This window comes from Podarcis cretensis (genome assembly GCF_951804945.1).
Source record: "Podarcis cretensis genome assembly, chromosome: Z".
NCBI classification, from domain to species: domain Eukaryota; kingdom Metazoa; phylum Chordata; class Lepidosauria; order Squamata; family Lacertidae; genus Podarcis; species Podarcis cretensis.
Window position 1 is genome coordinate 6,650,340 of NC_137184.1, and position 23,715 is coordinate 6,674,054.

Genomic DNA, 23,715 nt, shown 5'->3' on the forward strand with positions numbered 1-23,715 from the left:
TCTGCAAATCCAATAACCTTTGACTTTTTGCACGCAGAGCCTACCCTCAAAGGATCCTAACTGGCCCATGAGGCTGTCTTGCCCATCTGCCACGTACCTGATTTCTGACATCAAGTATGGGGCAGGTAAAGACATGACTGCAAAGGGACACTCAGTCTTAAAGTGTGCTCCTGATTGTTGTCTGGCAAACAGGGCTTGCATTCATAATCTTTTAAATATGGTACCAGATGCAATCCCCACTGGCACTTGCCGTGTGGAAGCTGTAGTTTTGCACTTGGCACTGATCGCCTGATTGACACTGGCTGCATGCCTCTTTTAGGTAGGGTTCTTTCTTTACAGCCAAGCTTGAGATCATGAAGAGAAGAAAGATTTGGAAGTGTACTTAAAGTGCACTCTCAATTCTTTCCTTTTAACTTGGGTCACCTAATTCCATGGTGATGCCAGGTGACTAAAAGCTGGATGGCCCCACTCACCAGTCAAAGTGGCTCACATTGGCGGGGTAGCTAAGGATCCTTGCTGGCCTAAACCATTCTGTCGATTTGCCTTCCCCAACCTGGTGTTCTTCAGCCCTTTGGACTACAACTCTTTTCAGACTAGACAGCTAGCCATACTGCCCAGTGCTGATAGTACAAAACATCTGGAGGTCACCGGCTTGGGGAAGATTGCTGTAAATGCCTGCAATTTTCAGACACCCTATTGAGAGTTGCCTCTCATATGGTTCTATGACCTTTGTACTATTAACCCATATATCAGGATTGAGAGATAGTAGGAGAACCTGGAAAAAACAACATCCCTCCTCTTACTTTCACTGCTACTGCTTGGTTTGCCTTCCCTGGCCTCCCCTTTGACTGGGAAGGGGTAGGATTATGTTTAGGCAGATGGTATGGAAGGCTTCTTGGGATGGTGTGGGACTGATAGGGTGGAAGGAATCTGGCAATTATTATTTGGCTCAATCTTTGAACCAAGCTGGAGAAGATTGCAAGGACCTTCAAAAGCTTGTCTTTCATTTAAACATCTATTGGATCTTAGGGCTAATTACGGAGACTTGGTGGCCTTGCTGAGAGGTAATAGAATTCTTCTCAGGTGGGAGTTCATTTATTGTGTGGTTTTTCCTAGCTCAGGGAAATGGAACTCTGTGACAGGAAGGCAAAATATAGCCACAGCTTGAGTATGTGGATGCAGAAAGGGAACTTGGGTGAAAAGTATTGCAGGAATGCTCTCATGCTGCTCCAGCAACTCCATGTAACCCTTTGGAAATTCAGGTTAAACAGCATTCATTGGCTGAACTGGCTTTTGCTTGTTCAGGTGAGAAGGTGGCCAACGTTAGTGATTGCAGTTGATGCTGCATGACCTGGGTTAGTCAGATTCTCCATGATCAGGAAAGAACATCTTGGCGGAGAATTTATTGAAAGAGCCCCTCTTACTTGTTGTCAACTGCTGAACTGCATGAGGCTTTGGCAAGAAAAGCAAAACTTTCATGAGGCCAGTGAAGGTACCCCAGTGTTAACTGGGGTCTTTCTCTCCCACACACTCACCATATGACCTGGAGCAGAGAGCCGATGAACCCCGAAGAAGAGTCATCCTAGTTCGTGGGATGTGACCTTCTCTGAAATATTCTCACCTTTTGCTCTTGTCAATATGCAGGTGCAAAAAGGAACTGTACACAAGCACACCCACCCACCCACACAATTCTTAGAGCAGGGCCTCATTGAGTCATGCATGTGTCCTCATGTAATTATTCTGTTGCCCTCTTTCTTTTGGTCTGGTTTCCCCTACCTCAGGTCCTCAGCTGATAGACGACAATTCTCCTACTCCCTGACCACTGACCTGCTGGGTAGGAATAACAGCTTGCTGTCCAACAACTTCAGGGGACCTAAGTTTGGGGAAACCTATTCCAGGAAGGCTTACTACTCACTCATGTATGTGACAATGAAACCATGTTTGAAAGCAATCTTTTGTGTATTCACACCTCTCTCCCTATTACGCATGCAGTTTTGATCTTGGTGGTTGAGTTCTTGATTTTTGGAGAGAGAGAGACTTTCTCCCTCCTGTCTGTTGACAACATAAAGGAATAGAGTAGAGGGCCAGCATGGTGTAGTGGTTAGAGTGTCAAACAAAGGTAAAGGTAAAGGTAAAGGTACCCCTGCCCGTACGGGCCAGTCTTGACAGACTCTGGGGTTGTGCGCCCATCTCACTTAAGAGGCCAGGGGCCAGCGCTGTCCGGAGACACTTCCGGGTCACGTGGCCAGCGTGACATCGCTGCTCTGGCGAGCCAGAGCCGCACACGGAAACGCCATTTACCTTCCCGCTGGTAAGCGGTCCCTATTTATCTACTTGCACCCGGAGGTGCTTTCGAACTGCTAGGTTGGCAGGCGCTGGGACCGAGCAGCGGGAGCGCACCCCGCTGCAGGGATTCGAACCGCCGACCTTTCGATCGGCAAGCCCTAGGCGCTGAGGCTTTAACCCACAGCGCCACCTGCGTCCCAGGGTTCAAATCCCCACCTGATAATGACTCTCACTGGGTGACAGTGGTCCAGTCACTGTCTTTCAGTTTAACCCACCTCACAAGGAAAGGATAGCCATATATGCCACCTTGCGCCTCCTTGGAGGAAAGGCAAGATCTCTACCACAATAGTGCTAGTAGCAATAATAATAGTCTCTGGATAGGTATGGTGCTACATTAGCACACTTTCATTGTTGTGTGTGCTTTTAAACCAAGTAGTTTTTCTAGTTATTGTTCATGCTTTGTGCATAATGTGTAAAAGCAGCAAATTTTGAAAACAAAATGACAAAAAATTAAGTGATCCATTGCCCAATTGTGTGGACCAAATTAAAGAGAAATATTTGAGGTATTTCAATATTCACTCTGAACTGTACTGCCATATTATCTTGGGAGACCAAGAAGTGGAACATTTGTTTATTTTTTTAAAAGTACCACACTAGTTGCAATGGGCCTTGGTCTTATCTGAGGGTTTTTGACATGTCAAAAGGCAAGAAGCTATGATTGGTTACCAATCATAGTTACCAAAGGCTCCCCCCCCCCATTTTTCTACAGCTTTTCATGTTTCGTGGTGTGAGCCTGGTTTCAGATCAAATCTTAAGCTAATTCAAGTAAGCACTTAGTGGAACGTGGTAGTGCATATTTTAGTCAAACAAAATATCTGCTTGACAGAATTGCTGTTCTCTCTCCCTCCCTCCCTCTCCCCTTCCTTGGAACACTAAATGAAAATCAGCTTTGAGATGAAACTATACAGAAATTGAACATTCTTCACTGTGATTATTTTTTATGCACAGGAAGTCACATACTTTAAAGTTAGAGTTCCCACAGCAATTGTAACTCTGCCCTCTTGTGCATATTCTATATCTTTGGAGTACTTGTATCTGCTATTAAATGTATGCCCTTCGTGTATATGGTTGGTATAGTACCTAATAAAGACATACATAATATACGCTTTGCAAAAGGAGGCAGACTGCTTAAAATACCTGGCAGAGAGATAACCCTTTTGTTAAACAGCACTATGAATCCCATTTCATTTCTAGGTTTAAGAAGGAAGAACGCCCCAAGGGATATTGAATCATAGAATTTTAACTGTTCCTAAGGGTCATCTGGTCCAACCACCTGTAGTGCAGCAATCTCAAGTAGATCATACATGACAGATGGCCATCCAACCTCTGCTGTAAAACCTCCAATGAGGGTGAGTTCAGCACCTTTCATGGAAGTCTGTTCCACTGTCAAACAGTTCTTACTGTCAGAAAGTTCTTTCGAATATTTAGTCAGAATCTCTTTTCTTGTAACTATTCCTCATAAGACTTGGTTTACAAACCCTTGATCATTTTGGTTGCCTTCCTTGGTTGCCTTCCAGCTTGTCAATATCCTTCTTTAATTGTGGCACCCAGAACTAGACACAATATTCCAGGTGTGGTCTGGCCAAGGCAGAATAGAGTGGGATTATTACTTCCTTTTATCTGGACACTTTCTTTTCTTTTCTTTTCTTTTCTTTTCTTTTCTTTTCTTTTCTTTTCTTTTCTTTACTTTCTTTTTTTTTTCTTTTTTTTTTTTTTTGCTGCTGCATCACACTGTTGCCTCATATTGAGCTAAATTAGTGTGGTAAGTAGACAAAGCAAAGCTCAAAGGCACAGCAAGTTCAAGGCATAACTAGACACCTAAGATGTTGTTTCAATTGTTGACATACTCCCAGGATCCCTGCCATAAAGGAGTGGGAAAGTTATGACTTCAGCAGGGCAAATGGAATTCATCTTTGGACTGGGGAAGCAAACATGGACTAGGCCTGTACTGTCTGCTTACTCTAGTGCTGGCATCTCTGTCTTAGGTGGTGGTGGAGGAGGAGGCATCACTTGCTTGAAGACATACAGGTGATGTTTCCTCTGGAGGTGGACACCCACCAGCAGAGCCATAGGTATGGGGTGATGAGGAAGGCCCCCACCAGGGGTGCAGACGGGGGGTGGAATCAGTCTCCGGTTGGCGCAGCGCTGTCTCCTGCTCTGCGGAGCGGGCCAGCAGCTCCCAGTGCTCGCATTGGATCTGCGCCTGCAGCTGCCAGCTCTCATCGCCCAACGACATGTAGCCCAGGAACTCCTGGCTCTCGCAGCTCCTTTGTCTCCCACTCCAGGAGCTTGTGCTGCATCCGCAGGTGTGCCGATCGCCTGTGCAGCCGCTCCAGCTCCCAGCAAATGCGCTCCAGCTCCCCTTGCAGCAGCGAGGTGCCTTCCTTCAGCGGGTGACTCCCATCATCCTCGGCACCACTCCCAGGGGCTGCACGTCCTATCCCGGTTGGCTGCGTCTGCACCCACATCTTCCTCCAGCGCTTACGAGGCATCCTGAGCCCTGGAGGAGGAGGGAGAAGAAGGATGCTGGAGGTCAGCCAAGAGCACAGCAGCTGCCCCAGAGAGCCTGACTGACCCAGGGCCCTAGAGAGCGGAGGAAGATCCATCGCCTCTTTGCTCCATGCACAGACCTCCCCACTGTTGAGCCATCAAACCAAGGGGCACTGGCCACTCAGAGGAATCAAAAAGGGCCAGAAAGCTGCCAGTGACCCCCTTTCAAAGGCAGAAGAAAATCTTCCTCAGCTAAGTTAGGAACTGAATGTTTGAGCGGCCTTTTGGCCGCGCTCCTGATGGGCTTGGGGGGTGGGGTGGAGGAGGGCTCTCCAGGTTGCAGGGGAGTCGAAAAGGGGTGAGAAGGGGCTCGACTTGCTGGCTGCGCTGGAGGGTCCTTTGGGGCACCTGAAAACCTTTTATTAAGAAATAATAAATTAAATACTGGATTTTCTTTGAAAGAATTCATTACAGGGTGAAGTGCGTGAGGAATTGAATGGGTGGTGGTGGGGTTGGAGGAGAGGTGGAAAGAAGAGCTACTTTGTCCGTGGCTAAGGGGCGTAATCTGGACGGTTCTGCCAGGAGCGCAAGATCACCTAACCATGGACTAGGTGGCCACCAGCAGGAACTGATGAGAGGGGAGGCTCCAGTGGCATGAGAGGTGGGGATGTGGGCTGAGATGGAATGGGCTGAATAGCTGACAGCTCACTTGGTCCCTCCCTGGAATCATCAGCCTCTAACTCCCCCCCCCCATCCTTCATCTTCATCTGATCAGTCATCTTCATCTGAGCAGCAGGTAAGCCCCACCCTGCATAATCAATCACATGACACAGTGCACACAAACCATTTGAATGGCAATGCCCATCAACTGGGGGTGGGGTAAAGGTAAAGGGACCCCTGACCATTAGGTCCAGTTGTGACCGACTCTGGGGTTGTGGCGCTCATCTCACTTTATTGGCCAAAGGAGCCTGCGTACAGCTTCTAGGTCATGTGACCAGCATGACTAAGCCACTTCTGGCGAACCAGAGCAGCACACGGAAATGCCGCTTACCTTCTCGCCGGAGCGGTACCTATTTATCTACTTGCATTTTGACATGCTTTCGAACTGCTAGGTTGGCAGGAGCAGGGACTGAGCAACGGGAGCTCACCCCGTCATGGGGATTCGAACCGCTGACCTTCTGATCGGCAAGTCCTAGGCTCTGTGGTTTAACCCACAGTGCCACCCTCTGCTATAAACCCGTGTCCCATGGGGGTGGCGTAACCCCCCTCAAATATTTTATGGAGATGGTTCCTATGAATCCCTCCAATATGTCTCCACAAACCATGGTTTAACCCTGGGTAGTGCAGTGGGTGGTAGCAGCAGGACCAGAGGAGAAGCTTTGTAGCCACAATCTTCATTCCAAAAACTCACTTTATTGCTCTTTCATCCCATGGTTTGGCTGTTATCTGAGAATCTCTATGTGGAATTATGTAAAGCACCAGCCATGCCTGGACATCACACTGGTAATAAATCATCTTTAGGGAAACTAGCCTATGTATGAGTTCCACCAGCTAGGAGTAATGGGGCGGGGCAGGCAGAACCAAGTTATCTGCAATGCAATTGGTCAGTTAGTTAAGTGTTATTATTTATTTACTTGATGGGGGGAGCAGCTGCCCCCCCCATCCATTGGCTATGCCAATGAGTTGAACACTTGTGCATGCAGTTTAAGCAGCTCTCATTTCGCCCCTCCTTTCCTAGTGTGGGGAAACAACTCAGGCAGCAGCTTGCTTAGTGTTATTTACAAGCCAGTGTTCATTTTCAGTTTCTCTCAAAACAAACCACAAACAGAAGGCATGGCTTGGCTTCCCACTTGTGGTTTGCTTTGGAGAAACCAAATACAAGCACCGGTTTGCATGCAGTGGTAAACCAGCCATTCTGTGAGTTACTTTCTCTGCTTGGGTAGGGACTGCTTGACCTGAATGCAGCTCATATACAAGCTAATATTCTTAACAACAGTTTGTGACCAGCGTCACCTGCCTAGCAGTCCACTGTGTCCGCTTGAGGACTTGAAGTGAGGATTATGGATGGAAAATGTTTTTGGGTAGATAAGGGGAATTCTTAAGAGAAACAGGCCTGAGGTTTGTTACACCAGACATTCATCACCTCTGTTTAGCATTTCAGCAGCTAGTGGTGGTGAGGAGGATTTCTTTCCCTCTCTTTTCCTTCCAGGGCTTATAGAACTGAGGCACTTTAGGATTACAGAGGCTTCAGAAATGACAGGAATGCAATGAAGATGGTGATGAATGACAGTCCATGGAGAGGGGAGGAGGAGGTATCCACAAGGATTTCACTGAGATTGGCAGTAGCAAGTCCCCTATTTATCATCATTAATGACCTGTAAAGAAGAATAAACAACACATTATATTTCGTAGCATGTTACACAGGGAGGTGCTCTTGGGAGGAAGACAGCAAAAAATGCAGCAAAAAAATGTATTCACTCAATATTATGGGGCATCAATGTAGACCTGGAGCTTAAAAATATTTTTCCATATTAATTAGCTAACAAGAATGCTCTAAATTAATAATCAAGAGCATCAACAACTGAAAGATCAGAGCATTCAGCAAAATGGATCTCATTTTGGCAGAATCTGCCTCTATGGGAAGACAGCTCTTAAGTTCATTTCAGAAGATCAAACTTTCCCATTTATTGCTGTGTCATGCTCATGGAAAACATTTAGCTCATACTGCTCCAGTTCGTGCTTGGTAAGCCGAGAACAAGCCGTGGTTGTAGGTCATGGTTTGATTGGAATGAGACAGGCCACAATACTGGTTTTGATTTGATGTGAAGCAAAGGCTTATCTTAGGGTAGTGCATCAGCAGCAAAACTAGCGGTCACAGTTTTGCTTTCTTTACCTATAATCTGTTTCTTCCAGGAGAATCGGCAGCTGTTTCAAAGAACCCTCTTGAGCCCCCAAAGGGATATCTGCACCTGGGTATCAGTTGTCCAAAACATCTGGGTTCCAAGTGGAGTCGGTCCACCCTCTCCCCATGACTGTTGAATGCTAGTGTGTAGTAAGAACACTGTATGGGCAATGGAAATTTGAGGATGAAGAGAAATGGCAGGGGATTGGTTTGTTGTTGGAAGATCCTTGGCTGGCCTTATTATTTATCTAGCAGTACGCACATTAAACATTGAACACCCGGTCTCATTCTCCCCTACCCCTAGGTTAGGTAGCAGTACTTATCCCGCTTGCCCTTTTCATTATATGTCCCTAATCCCTAAAAATAAAACAAAATATGAAAATGAAAAACAAAGGGAAAACAAACAAAATCACTTCTGCTTCAATGCAGCTGTGAGAAAATGTGCTGAATGAGCTTTTTATTAACCAAGTAAGCAAGCAAACAAAGAAACAAACAGTTGCTCAGGTTGCAGAAATCACTCCAGTCCCACAATTGTTGTCTTTGGTTGCAGAACTCAAAATCTTTTAATCTGTTTAATGCCATAAACATGTGCATACTGGCAATGGACTGTGAGAAACATGGATTTGTGCTCTGCTTACCTTGGGGCAAGGTTCTAGGTACACTTTAAGAGGCCCAATCTGCATTCTAGATACTCTTCTGAGAGCTCCATGCTTTGTCCTTCTCTGCCAGTGCTTGTGTGGTTTGGGGACACCACGGAAGTATGGCAAAAAGGCTATCTATTATGCAAGAGAATATGCATGTTCACAGCTCGGAGGATTAAAGGCCTGTGTTCTTATCACTGCAGAACAGAGTATTATAAATCCTGTCTTAGAATACTAAATCCCCCCTGGATGTAGCCATTGTTTGGGAATATGGGGTGAGGGGGGAGCTTGGAGACAGAAATAATCAGTTTGGAATGACACATTGTCAAATAAAACATTTCACATATTATCCTTTTTCCTTCCCCTTTTCTCTATCTGGTGCTTTTGGTTGGACAATTCAACATGAAAAATAGATTAAAACAAGCCCTTTCTGAATCCCTCCGAAGTTTGACTTTTCAGAAAGATCTTTCTTCTCTCTCTGCATTTCATGTTTAAACACTGGGCTGCTGGTACAGGGGTCACTGACAGAAAATAGGCAGCTGAAAATGGGCAGTGTCTGTAAATGAAGGCTCTAATTCTTCTTTGTGGGGCTTGTTAACTTGTTTATCCTTTGCAGGGATGTGGAAACTTAACCTTTCCTCCGTTTGAAATCAGCTCAGGAATTATGGGCTTTCTTGACAGGTTTCTGGAGGAAAAGTATGTCTCTGTTCTTGAAGTTCTTTCTCAACTTCCAATATTGACTGAGCTTTAATGATACTTTGAAACTTCTGTTGAAAGGAGTCAATCATGCACTGAAAATTTAGGTTTGTGCAATTAGTTTAAAGTACTCTTGCCCTAGTGCACTAATGCTGTGAACACACTCAAGTTCACTCTGCACTTAGTGTCCTCCCACCACTGCTTTGGGAAGAGGTGTACACATCATCACAATCCATATCTATCCTGTAATTGTCCTCTCATTTTTTAATTAGATACTGCATTTTGATGTGCTTTCACCCTAACCAGCTTCAATCCAAATTGAGAAAATAATGACCCCTCTGTGCTTTAAGCCAATATAATGTGCACACAGCCCAAATCCACTAAAAGATAAAAGAAAATGACTTTAGCGTTCCAAAATGCCAGGAAGATGTACTGAAACTTGTGGCGTTATTGAATTATTAACGGGGAGATGTGCAACCACCCCACAAGTAAATGAGGACTAATGCTCCTTGCAGTACACTGTTCTTGCAAACAAATCAGAAGAAATGCTCAATGAAGACTGGATATAATCTAGACTGCATGTAAGCAAATTAGAATGATTGCTGAATAAACAGGTCATGTGCAGAAACCCTAAATTTTGATTTCACTTCGTTGTCAAAAAGCACCAACATCAATTACTCTCCCTTGGTATAAGTTAGCTCAGTTGGTTAGAGTGTGGTGCTGATAACACCAAGGTTACAGGTTTGATGTCCATATGGAAGAGCTGCATATTCCTGCATTGTAGGGGGGTTGGACTAGATGATCCTCAGGACCCCTTCCACTTCTATGATTCTATTATTCTAATAGGGTTCATGTTTTGTAACCTTGTCTTGTCTAACTGTTTCTTCTGTTATTAACTGTTTTGGTTACTACTTTCCATGCATTCATATACTTGTTGTTTGTTTGTCTGTATTTGTTCAACTGTGATCTATAATGGTATATATTCATAATGTCACCAGATCCTGTTTGATCACATTGTATTTTGCAGAATCTTGTATAACCTTTTTTGAAAATTATATATGGGGTGCTAGGGGAGGGGCAGTATCTCTGGTGGGGGACATGATGTCCTCCTTCTGGGTAGTTCATCTACCACTGGTCCCCATCCCCTGCACTCAGCTCTCATCTGTGGCTCCTAGAAGCTGTCAGCATGTGACAGCGGCCACACCCTGGGAACAGCTTTGTCTTACTGGCTAAACTAGGTATGGGTGGCCAATGGGTCTCAAACCCTCAGTGAGTTAGAGACTTGTCCTGCATGTGAAGGTAGGTTCCAGCAGACTGAGCAGATGAGACCAATAGTGGGTCCAGCAGTCAAAGACACAGTTCCTACACCAGATGAAGGTAGGAAGATGGAAAGGTAGCCCATCTAGGAGAAGGAAAACTCTGAAAGGGAGTAAACCCTGAGGAAAAATCTGTAGCCACTGCCTTGTGGAACATCTTCAGGAGAAGAAAAGCCTAAGGAGTAAAGCCTACACAAATCCAGAGTGGAGTCCCTAAGGTGGTTGGGTGGTGTTTTGTATGCCTCCTTCCAGCAACTCCTGCATCCAAGCCAAATGTATTGCTTTCCTTTCCTTTGGACCACAAGGTTGACTTGTCGCCTGGGCAACCCAGGACCTCCATACACATTGCCCAGGCTTGCGCCCCAGAGATGTCACTTTGGTGCTGCAAGTGCAGCAAAAACAATGTGTGTGGGTGGCAGTTACAAGTTATGAGCTCAACCTGGGTGGTAAGGTATGAGTGCTATGGGTTGCTGCCATTGATGGGAGAGATGATTGTGTCTCACTGGTCAGCTACTGCCTGCCTTAAGCTGGGCAGCCCCCAGTCAATAAAGTGCTGACCCACCATGGTCCACTTGCTTCAGTGGGTGCTTGGAGCAGACTGAACTTCTGCACCATGCAAGAAAGATCTATCTATCTATCTATCTGTCTATCTATCTATCTATCTATCTATCTATAACACAAACTTTTCACTCAGCTTCCAAGTACACCTCAAGTAGGCATACATATATTTGAGCCAAAGAGAAATACTTTATTATTGGAAATGTTGCTCAGTTTAGTATAATACACCCTAGCATTTTGAACTGACCAAATCTGTATACTAAACCAAAGGATTTCAAACACTAGCAGCGTTGCTACTTATTGTATTCCTTATGTCTAGAGCTGACCCTGCTACATGGTGTGCGGAAGGGAAGGGTTACAATAAGCAGTGGTGATTCACAACTGTGACAAATTTGCTCTGTTCAGGGTGGAAATCTAAGCTTGCCTTTTGTATAGCAAATGCTGGGTCTGACACCCTAAGCCCCTCTGCAAGAGATACCACATTAGCTTGGTTCCCCCACTTCTGCTGCATTACACAGGAAACAATATGATTTAGGGATGAGTCTTAGGCATATATGTTTGGTAAGCAGTGACATAGAGTGGGGGGTGGGGTGGGAGGGGCATTGCCCCAGGCACATTTTTTGAGGGGCACAACCAGTTGCCCCCACTACAGTTCCCTCATCAAGGGAAGCGCGCCCAGGCCCGGCCTTTGGGACTGGAGCAGCAGCAGCAGCGGCTTCTCTTTAGGGCAACCCTTGGGCCAGCTGAGGGGAAGGGGGAGGGAGTCAAGCCTGACCTGGGGGCAGAAGCTTCAGAGGGGCGGTGGTGGCAGCGATTGGCTGCAGCTTGCTCCAGGGGCAGAGCTGCGGGCAATCACAGCATGGGAGAGGGGTGCCGCCACTGCCTCAAACAACAACAAGTTTCATTAACAAAAAGAAGTTTGTGAAAGAGAGTTGGGTCAGGAGATGTGTTCTTTCATATAGAAGTTAGCTTATTACTTAAACTAAATATAAGGATGCAACAGGCTTAAGCACAGTAGTATATTCACAGCTTTTCTTAAGCTTCCTTTGCTACAACTCCCATCAGTCTAAGCAAGCATGGCCAGTGGCCAGAGTTTATAAGAGTTGTAGTCCAGCAACTTCTGGGCAGGTGAACCCTGGCTCGTGGGTTGTAGCCAAAGTTAGTCCTACTCAGAGTAGACCAACTGAAATAGGCACGTCTAAATTAGATCCATTAATTTCAGTGGGGGGGGGGTTCTGATGTACCTTGTCTGCCTGAAGGAATTTTTGTATAGCACCTAGCAATTTAGACACTGGAAAAATAATGTTTTCTTAATAAGACTGATTTTTAAAATTTGGGTTTAAGTGGAGTTGGAGAGTGAGGGTGTTGAACAGCTACGGAGTTTTGCTCTCTCTCCATTTAGGGAGGCCTGATTGCTCTCCTGTTGCTGCTGCTGGTGTTCACCGTTGCCTTGTATGCGCAGCGCCGTTGGTACAAGCAGCGCAGGATCCCGCAGAAGAGCGCCAGCACAGAGGCCACCCATGAGATCCATTACATCCCTTCGGTGCTGCTGGGCTCGCAGGGAAGGGACAGCTTCCGGAACTCACGCCTACAAGCCCACACCTCGGTCATTGGCATGCCCATCCGCGAGACCCCCATCCTGGATGACTACGACTACGAGGAGGAGGAGAACCCCCTGCGGCCTGAGCATGGCTGCCAGGAGGACGAGTTTGCGAGCCAGATGATGCAACCGCTGGACAGCTTGGGCAGGAGCGGGGAGAAGCCTGACTATGAAAAGAAAGGTTTGTTGCTTCCCTCCCCCTCTTCCCCACACTTTCCCTTTGCCAGAGGCAGCCATCTTTGGAATGTGCTGAAGGGGTCATTAAAAAGTGATGGATGAGAAGGGCAGCAGCCATGCTGGGTGTTTGTTCTTCCCTTGCCCAGAGCTGCGATGTGTAAGCACAGGGGGCTGCTGCACTTCAAATGAGTGTTGAGTTTCTAGGAGCAGTTTGCTTGCATGCAAATACAGGTCACAGGCATACTGCCTTGTGATGCTGCTGACAGGTGCTTTGAATGATAAAAACATTAATCAATTCGTCTGCATGCGCATGCGCGCGTACACACACACACACACACACACACACACATAGTAAGTTAATCATTGCCTTCCATTGAGGAACTTGGGGGTTGTATGCAGTGCAACTCTGTAGGGACTTGCCATAAGACACGTTGCAGCCTAGTACTGCTTGTGTGGTGGATATTAGATAAGATAGGAGGACTTGTCACCTGAGAAGTTTGCATATCTTTTTTGCTGGATGGAAACTTTCTGGGAACAAATGAAGTACAGCATCTTTCAGTGTAATACTTTGCAGGCCCCTCACCTGGAGCTTTTAATTTCCAAAGCACTTCTTGAAGGAGGGGATTGCCATCTTTTGTAATAGCATGGAAAGGCAGTAAGGGAGATGGGTCGTATTTCTAAATTCATGATTGAATGCTCAGGTGGATTGTGAAAGGTATTCTGCTAAGCCTCCATAGCCTTTCTTTCATTCCTGAGGGTCCCATGCTGATAAATGATTCCTGGCTTATGCTCTCATTTAAATGCCCATTGTTCCCACCACCCACTTTGTCAATGGATAAAGGCCACACTTAAATAACGTGACGTATTACAAACCGAAAATTTTCCATTGGGTATGGGAAAGATAAAACAATAGAGCAGCAAATGGAACTGGAAGGAGCCGTAGGAGCATAGGAAGTGTTCTTATACTAGCTTAGACTATTTGCCAATCCATTATGGGATTGTCTGACTCACAGTGGCTGTCTGACGTCTTGGGCAGAGAGAGGTGTTTCATCTCACCTGAAGTACGTGAGCAGAAGCACTGACTCTGTCCTTTTGGCCCTGACATTGTCACCTGCTATGCTCATGGATCTGGAGCCACAGGAAGAGGGGAGAGTCATTCTCTCTCTCTCTCTCTCTCTCTCTCTCTCTCTCACACACACACACACACACACACACACACACACACTTGGAGAGCAGTTGTCCTCTTAGATAGACAGATGTAGACAGATGTATATAACTGCATTCTTCGTTTGATAGCACAAGGACTCTTGCACTAGCGGATGCGTGAATTTCAGTATTGTGCTTCAAGAATCCAGGTAGCAAAACCTTGTTGTGCAGCAGATTGCACAATCTATTGTGCAACAAAGATACCAGCAACTTGCTTGTGTATTCTCTTGCACAGTGTTTCATAAGTGGAAAACATTTTGTCAGTGGAACAATTATGCCACTATGTGACTTTAACTTAGTGCTGCATTCGATACAACCCCATAACAATAAGCTTTCTTTTTCCTCCCTCCCTTCTCATCTTTTTTCCCCTCTTATGCTTTAGTTTGTAAGCCTGAGGACAGTGAGTAACTGGTTTTGTAAGCTACTCTGGGAGCCTGCTAAAGAACAGGATATAAATGCTTTAAATAAATGAATAAAAGTGGGTAGCAACACAACTTTTATATCCCTTCTTAATTTTCAGAGTTCCTCACAGTTGTTGTTGTGCTGAATACCTTTTGCGAGTGGCTGCTTTTAGTCCCCTTTTTAAGAAAGGGATACTGAAAGACCAAGAGTGATTCTGTATACGACAAGAGTGGAGCTCTCAGAACCTCATATCATTCATTACATTTCACCATGCGGCCTTAAGCAAGCCAGCATCTGTTCATCTGTAAAATACTTGTGATATGTTTGATTTCATTTTTGCATTTGAACAAGTAATGTGTTTAATTGCTGTGTGAATTAAATGTACAGTGCAAATTACAAATCCAAGTATAATTACTTTAAACCACACACAACAAAACAAAAACCTTATTTTACATTTAAAAAATACTCATTAAAATAAGATTATATTTTAAAACACAATGGGTACACAGTTCATGGTGCACATGCTTGAGGCATGATGGAACTGCAGAGAGGACGTGCAATGCTGAAGAGTTGAGTAGAAACATTTTTCCCCACTCTTTATGCCTTTTCTACCCCCACATCTTGCCCCCACCTCTGCTTCTACCTGCTTATGCAGCCACCTGCGCTGCAAGTGGGAAGCCAGCCTCAGTGTGAGAACCACGTCAGCAAAATAATTAAAATCCCCTGCAGCCTTGAATTTATTGTTTCCCCTTTTTTTAATGGTAGAAGGATACTCACTATATTAAAAACCTATGGAGTGGATTAAACCTCTGCAGAAATCTGATTTCTTGCTTGGATCCCTTAAAATATGATCTCTGCAGGCCTTCCACTAAAGCTAACGTGTGCTTCACAGCAGTGATGGAAGGTAGGAGAAGTCCTCCACAATTATTAACATAATCACATATTTCAGAGCAAGCGTCTGACTTCTAGACCAGCCTCCCCAACCTGGTGCCCTTTGGGTGTTATTGGTGATGTTGGGCTCTAACTCTCACCATCCTTGACCCTAGGCCATGTTGGCTAAGGAGGATGGAAGCTTCGAGTCCAACCCAGTTTGTCATAGACTGCTCAAGACACTCAAGCACAGTGCCATTTTTCTAGAAAAAGAGGTGCCAGAACTCACTATGAACACCTCCCTTGTTCTCTTAGAATGGCAATGGTGCCTACCTGAGAGATGCCAGAGTGGAGTTCAAGCAAGTTCTGACTGGGGGAAAAAAGCCCTGCTCAAGCATGTCGAACATTTCCATCTCTTCATTAAGTTTTATTAAAAAGGGAATCTCCCTGCCTTTCTTACTGCTGGTTCCAACAGTATGGTCTAGGGGTGGAGAACCTTCTTCAGTCTGAAGACTGCATTCTCATCTTGGAGCCTTCCAAGGGCCATATGTCGGTCATGAGTAGGGCCAGAGGCAAAAGCTGGTGGAGAAACATATGCATATCTTACCTTCATACAGTAGGCTAGTTTCTACAGTCACACACCCCTCTCTATCCTCTATCTAAGCAAGCAAGAGGCACTGTGGACCCAGGTGTAGTGACGTTGTGGGAGGGGGTACAGGCGGTGAGCCAAGACCATGAGACACATGAATGAATTGCAATTAGGTTTTATTGAGTACAGATGCATAGGCATGGGACTTGCATCCCTTGATCAACCAGACTGCCTGCTGGTTAATATGCTGTCTTTTCACAGAAAAGGGGGTTGACGGATGTTGGGGGTCACCCTCAACGTAAACTTCTGCTGTTCAGACACTGGTAGTCTGTCAACTGGGGTCTATCAGCCCCTGATTTGGGCTTCTGGAGAGGAAGTGTCACCCTCCAAGGGAATCTCTTGATGGGAGAAGGCAGGGGGCCCGTTTCCCCTCTGCTCCCTACTAAGTATTCAGCCCAATGCATCTTCCACCCCTAGACGTGGTGCACTTGCCAACTCATTGCCAAACCTAGAACCCCTGAAACCAATCAATGAGCTTAAACACCTGTTACCCACATGTCACTGCCTGGTGCTCACAGCTGCATGCAATCCTGCCTATTCAAGGCTCCGGTCTTGTGTGAAATCCTGGGGTGCTGTATTACCGAAGCACCATGAGCCTGCACGTTCCAGTGGACCACCTTGTTAACTTTCCTATGGGCCCCATCAACTTGAGTGAGGTTTCTGCCTCCCCTCCACACCTGCCTTTTGATCAGATTTTACCGTATGCTACTCATTTAAGAACACTCCAGTTACATCGCATTCAGCAACCAAAAAGGAGCTTACATAGTACCCTTCTCATCAACTGCTCCCCTCCTCTTAACCTGAAGTGAAATTCATTCTGGCAGAAAATGACTATTAGCTCTTGCTGTTTGGAGAGCAGGATCTGGGGAGCTGGCCCAGACTGGCTTGACCTCCTGACCCTTTTATTCCATGCGTCTTCTACCTGCCCACGCTCTGTGCACTGTGTTTAGAGGAAGGCTCACACAAGTGATAGGAATATGTGTTTTTCTTCCTTGTGCCGAACAGAAAATGCTTTCCCCAGAGTGTTTTGGCTAATGCACATTTGATTGCCTGCATTTTTAGCTGTTGTCTCTTGAAAGCAGCAACACCCATCTCTGCTTATTGAAATGTCATTAGAAAAGCATTTAATACTGTTAACCTGCAACATAGCAATAAAATTCCTCTGAAGAAACAAAAACAAGGCATTAAAATTTTAACTAGTAAGCGAGTGCATGGTAGCAGGGAGCAATTTTATTCTGTGTTCCCTCTCTCTCTGTCCCCACCCCCTTACAAAGCATTAGCTTTAATCTTTAAACACCCTGCCATGGATCGGGCCTTGGGTGGGTCTCCTCTCCAGTGCTTCCTGCTGTGCTTTTAGGTCTGCCAGGGAGACCGTGTTGATATATCTCATCGTGAAAGCAGTGTTGGGGTCATGCATGGCTGAGAACCAAGGTAAAAAAAAAAGAAATCTGTATGAATAAAACAAAACGATAGAGGTAGCTGGGAGAGAAAACAGTCAAGGAAGCAACAAGCTGCTTCAGTGTGGAACAATTCCCCAGGGATGGTCTTGTCTTCTATCTGCATTCATCCCCTGAACCCTCTGCACTACTGATAAAAGGAATCGTGATGCTTTGCCAAGAGAAGCAGACATGTGTTCTCAGTGCCACACTCCAGTGAGATATGTGGGGTGGGGGTGTCAGAATATTGAGCATATGTGCCTGTCCTGTTTAAGTAGTAATGGTGTGTGTCAACACCAAAGTTAGATACGCCTTTAAATACAAGTAGGTATTTATTTTAGCTGGCCTTTATACCCAAGTCAAAATTTAGGCTGCAATATCAGTCTGCATGTTCATTCGAAAGTGAATCCTGTTGTGTTCAGTGGAGTTTACCCCTACTCTTGGTGTCTGACCGGCCACTAAGGCACTGTGGGGAATCAAGGACAACGCCTTGCTCCCTGCTCTTAATTTAATGCTTTTGCACTGGGGTGGTGGTGGTGGTAGGAGCCCATTTTGGTAGCATGGGAGCTCACCTTAGTTTTTCAAGGCCAGAGGAAAAAGCGGTGAGTCAAGTAGAAGGTGTGCTGCCAAAACAGTCAACTTAGCTTTCCTCTTCTGCTTGGCTCTCGAAAGGAAGGGGGTGAGGATTTGATTGACTGGTTGATTGGTTTTGTTTATTTATATGCCACTTTTCCACAGTGAGCTGTGCCCAAAGCAGCTTTCAACAAGCACCCACTTATTAAATTGGGTGTGTTGAAGAAATTGTTTTATGAAATATATTAATAAATTCAAGTAGGACAAAAAAAAAAAAGAATTAATTCAGCTTTGAAAAAGAAGCAACTTAGACTTACGTGCAGAGCAAAAAGAATGTTAACAGACAATAAATAAAGTTCCACTGTACTGGTTCCACTGCTGGTTCTACTGTACTTAAAGGTGCCTCAGCTGTTGTTGTTTAGTCATTTAGTCGTGTCCGACTCTTTGTGACCCCATGGACCAGAGCACGCCAGGCACTCCTGTTTTCCACTGCCTCCCGCAGTTTGGTCAAACTCATGCTGGTAGCTTTGAGAACACTGTCCAACCACCTCGTCCTCTGTTGTCCCCTTCTCCTTGTGCCCTCAATCTTTCCCAATATCAGGGTCTTTTCCAGGAAGTCTTCTTTTCTCATGAGGTGGCCAAAGTATTGGAGCCTCAGCTTCAGGATCTGTCCTTCCAGAGAGCACTCAGGGCTGATTTCCATAAGAATGGATAGGTTTGTAAAAGGCAAAAGATTTATACTATTTCAAGAGAAACCAGAGTATATCTGATCTTCTTGCAGTCCATGGGACTCTCAAGAGTCTCTTCCAGCACCATAATTCAAAAGCAATGGAGTTTTCTTGGCAGGGGTACTGAAGTGGCTTGCCAGTTCCTGCTCCAGGTAGATCATGTTTAGTCAAAACTCTCCACTATGACCTGTCCATCTTGGGTGGCCCTGCACGGCATAGCTCATAGCTTCTCTGAGTTATTCAAGCCCCTTCACCATGACAAGGCAGTGATCCATGAAGGAGAGGATCCTCAGCAGCCAGGCTTAAATATTGTTCATAGAAGATGGGGTCTTCTTACCAGGGTAGATTGTTCATTGCATAGAGAATGCTGACAGCCTCAAAAGCAGTCTCTCCAAGTGTCCCTATTTTCCAGGGACAGATCCAGATTTACAGAAGCCATCCCGGTTTCTGATTTGATCCCAGAATGTCCCACTTTTCCTTAGGATGTCCCTATTTTTGTCAGATAAATTTTGAGGTGTATGGAGTTTGGCAAGCCCCAAGCCAAGGAGATGAATACAAACTTTAGAAGATATCTGAAGATAGCCCTGCATAGGGAAGTTGTTAAATGTTTAATGTTTCATTACATTTTTATATATGTTGGAAGCCGCCTAAGTGGGCAAGGTATAAATAAAATAATAATACTAATACTAATAATAATAATAATAATAATAATAATGGAAAAGGATATCCCTATTTTCATCGGAGAAGTGTTGAAGGGTCTGCAGAAGGAAAGTTTCAGGGGGGCCATTTGGGTGAGTCTTCTTCACCAGTTCAGCTTTTCCCTCAAAGTGCTGCAAAACTGTAGGATCCTGGGCCTCTTCTTGCTCCAAGCTGGAGAGGAAGGTCGTGGCTCCTCCCACCACCCTCATCAAAGGGTAATGATAATACATGCTACAGGAAGGGTGCTGAGCAGAAACTCTTTCTTGAAAATCTTCATGTCCTGCTTCTGTGAAAGCTGTTGCAGTTTCCTCCTCAGGTATACAGAAATAGGTATACTGGATTCTGCTCATTTTCCTCTTGCCTGTTTCTGCCTCTTCTCTTGATTTTCTTTGTGTAAATTATTTAGAACGGTTTAAGTCTGCAGGCACACAGGTGGCGCTGTGGTCTAAACCACTGAGCCTCTTGGGCTTGCTGATCAGAAGGTTGGCGGTTTGAATCCCCGCGGTGGGGTGAGCTCCCGTTACTTGGTCCCAGCTCCTGCCAACTTAGCAGTTTGAAAGCATGCCAAAAAGTGTAAGTAGATAAATAGGTACCACTCCAGTGGGAAGGTAAACGCTGTTTCTGTGCGCTGCTCTGGTTTCGCCAGAAGCAGCTTAGTCATGCTGGCCACATGACCTGAAAAAACTGTCTGTGGACAAATGCCGGCTTCCTTTGCCTGTAAAGCGAGATGGGCACCACAAGCCCAGAGTTGTCTGCGACTGTACTCAACTGTCAGGGGTCCTTTACCTTTACCTTTAAGTCTGTAAAAGACAGAAATTACTGAATTTTCAATACAGTTCAGAGAAGAAACCCGAAACAAGATTTAGGGCAGAATATTATTCTGCTAAGGTTTCAGGAATTGGCATATTTACATTTCATCACTTTCCTTCTCTCCATCTACAGAACATCTAAAAAGCCAAAGGTAATCTAACCAAAACAGTGGTGGTAGTAATACACCAATTGTCTCCCTCTTCCTGCTCCTCTAGAGAAAGGATAAAAGAAAGGGAGAAAGGAGGGACTGAGCGATGCTCAGCATGAAAGACAACTGCATCACTTGATGGATATAGTAGGTGCTGTTGTGTTTTGGAGACAGCTTGTTGCATCCCCAGGCAGGATGAGGTGTCATCCCTACTCTCTAGACGGTAACTTTTGGCTCCCAGGGGAAATCTCTCAGTATAGTATCACAATAATACTTCAGGGTTTTGTCACCAAACCTCAAACAGCTTCACCAGCAGAGCTGTCACTAAAACCTCTGTAGGGTGTCACTTGCTAATTGCCATGGATGGTGAGTCAAGCTGATTTCTTCCATCCTCTGCAACTTCACTGACCTCTTCCCCCTCTTCATTTGAACCTGTTGCAGACATAATTCATTTGGGAGACAAGTTTTCAGGTGAATGTTGAAATAGAGTAGAGAGAGGAAGCAGAGATGCAGGGATGCATGCAGCACAGTGACTGTGTGATGTCTTGAATCATATATTTGCTCCCAAAAGCTATACAGACATACCTTGGAAGTCGAACGGAATCCGTTCCGGAAGTCCGTTCGACATCCATAAAGTTCAGAAACCAAGGTGCGGCTTCCAATTGGTTCCTGATTGCGCAGGCGAGGTGGCAACAATAGCGGAAGCTGCACCTGACATTCGGCTTCCAAAAGAAGTTTGAAAACCGGAACACTCACTTCTGGTTTTCGATTGTTCGGGAGCTGGAACGTTCGACTCCCAAGGTATTCAGGAGCTGAGGTACAACTGTAGTAGCGCTCTTGTTTTCAAGAACTGCAGCATCAAGCTCCTCGGATCCTTCCTATGTTCTTTGTAGGCTATGGTTTCCCTCTTTTTTCTGCAGGAGGCATGTTATGCATTTTGATTCAGACAGAAAATTGCCATGCTCCCTATGTGAATGATTCAATCTGCCCACAGTAATGGTCCAGTGGCGTAGCGTGGGGGGTGCAGGGGGGGGGCTGGCCGCACCGGGTGCAACATCTGGGGGTTAGGGTTAGGGGGCGCAAATCCATGGGTTAGGGGGCGCAAATCCACGGGTTAGGGGCGCAAATCCATGGGTTAGGGGGCGCAAATTACTTGCCTTGCCCCGGGTGCTGACAACCCACGCTACGCCACTGTAATGGTCTTTAATGCTACAACACTCAACTGGATTGCATGCTTATCAAAGGGTGGGCCATACACTGGTAGCACTACTGTCATTTTATTTTTGTTCTTAAATGTTTTGTACACACACGTGTGTGTACATGTCTGAGAGATAGAGACAAGACAGAGATTGGCAATTCTTTTTGGGAGCCACGGATCTCCCAACAGGTATTTATGAGAATCCCATCAAGCTACAGTTCCTGGGAACTTTTGTAGAAGCCATTACTGCTCAAACTGGTATAAAACCATTATACGGTTGGTGTATAATCACCCAAAGAGAAATAGATAAAGAAAGGTGGGCACCTGCAGTCTGAAATTACACAGGATAGATTTAAGGATGGTTCCTGCACCTGAAAAAGTGAAAGCATACCTAGTAAACACCCCATAAATCAGAGTTGGAGCCCAATATATTGGCTCAGCACTCACAAAAGCTCTATTTAATATATCCAAATGAACTACCTTTCATATTATACCCATATACTGTATAAACATACAACTGAAGTGAAATGCACACTATGCAATCAAATGTGGTGATTTGATCTAATTCAGCCTGTTTGATAGAATGACTGAAATGCAGAATCACAGATTGTAGAGATGGAAAGGACCCTGAGGCTTCTCTGACTTTATTTAGTCTTGGTTGTATGTTTTTAAGTGGCTTTGAAAATAAGTGTTTGGGCTGTTCATCTACAGCTTTCTGGAATGGCCATGTTTTCTCACTTGGGCTGTTTGGTAAAATAAATTCATAATTAATAAACTAAGGGTGATGAGAAGGCTGTGTGTGTGTTTGTGTGTGTGTGTGTGTGTTGTGCAGAAAGTTAACGAGAGACAGATGTGTTGTAGATGGAGCTCTCTGTTTGTCCTGCGCTGGAGCTGTAAGCTAGCACAAATACATCCAGATAAATAAATGTGTTGTATCATCTGATGACAAGCATGTCATAGCGAGAAAGTTAATGGAGTTTCATGCTTTGACCTGATACCAGGCTGTGCAACAGCTAGATAAGAAGCAAGGTAAAGATCAGATGCTATTTTATCGCCCCCCTCCCACCTCCTCTTGCACTATTACAATGAGGCAGGGGGTGAGATCATGGTGGGAGGGAGGGAGGGAGTGGAGAGACAGATAAGGAGGCAAAAGAAACCGAAGGAAAGTTCTGATCACATCAAAGACTGACATGGTGACCTTGCGTAGAACACAGACAAAAATCCATGCAGAGAGGAAAATGCAGCATGGGACAATCTTTCGGTGGAGGAATTCAGAAAAGGATTAAAAACAAAACACTGAGATTGAGAAGAGTGGTGTGGGAATGCAGAGACAAAATCAAAGCTGCTTTGTATGTTTATTCACCGTCTGCCCTTCCAAAGCCCGGTGAGGAAAAATTGGAAATGTTGGGAACACAAATGTTCTGCGACATTCCTGCATTCACCCTGGAAGCCGTCCTATGGCAGTGCATCATCTTAAGTTAACTGTTGTTTTATTTCCCATGGTAATAATAAACTGGGAGAGCAATTTGTATGTATTTCCAGTAATGCCAGAAGTACAGATTTCTGTCAGACTACCTTTCTGCCCAACCACTTGAGATCTCTCTAATAGAAATCTCTTGGTGCTAGATATCTCTTTCTGTTGCCAGATTGCTTATTCTTTCTCCTGTTCCTCCTTTTCTCTCTTCACACTCTACTGTAGGCAGCCTCAGTTCTCTCAAAGGAGCAGCAATGAGCGATTTCCTTATCTTTGCTGTGTTGCTGGTGTGAAGCTCCCTCCCATTGGGGTTTACCAGTATAGTTGCTGCTGCCCTCATTTCATGTCTTTATCTCTCCTTTAAAAAAAGCAGACAAATAATAAAACTCATTAACTCTTAACATCCACTCTCCTTCCTTCCTTCCTTCCTTCCTTCCTTCCTTCCTTCCTTTCTTCAGATTCTATACCCAGGTAGTATCCATCAGCCTCAACTTCCTTTTTCTGCACTGTGTCTAATATTCATTCTTAGAAAAGCAGCAAAGGACCATGCACTGAGAAAGCTGGTTGGGAGGGTACTGTCCTGGGGCAACCTGTCAGTTCTTGGCTTGCCATTTTTTCCAGTCTTAAATTCAGCTCTCCACATTTTTATGTTAGCTTCCAATTCATTTTTAACATTCTCAAGGAAATCCATCAAAATTATTTGCAAATTTCTCCTAATATTCACAAGTGTGTAATTTAATTTTGCCTACTAATATTTATTTTTTGAAAACACGTTCCCCTAATACAATACATGCTT

General features: G+C 45.1%; 1 protein-coding gene across 2 annotated transcripts in view; it reads left to right on the top strand.

Annotated features, from left to right (window-relative positions):
* The window catches only part of ASTN2 (astrotactin 2), a 669,461-nt gene that overhangs the window by 213,613 nt on the left and 432,133 nt on the right, over nucleotides 1-23,715 (top strand). For both annotated transcript variants that reach the window (XM_079961923.1, XM_079961924.1), the window contains exon 3: nucleotides 12,352-12,730. In XM_079961923.1, the coding sequence (XP_079818049.1) occupies nucleotides 12,352-12,730 (379 nt within the window). The remainder of the gene's footprint in view (nucleotides 1-12,351; nucleotides 12,731-23,715) is intronic.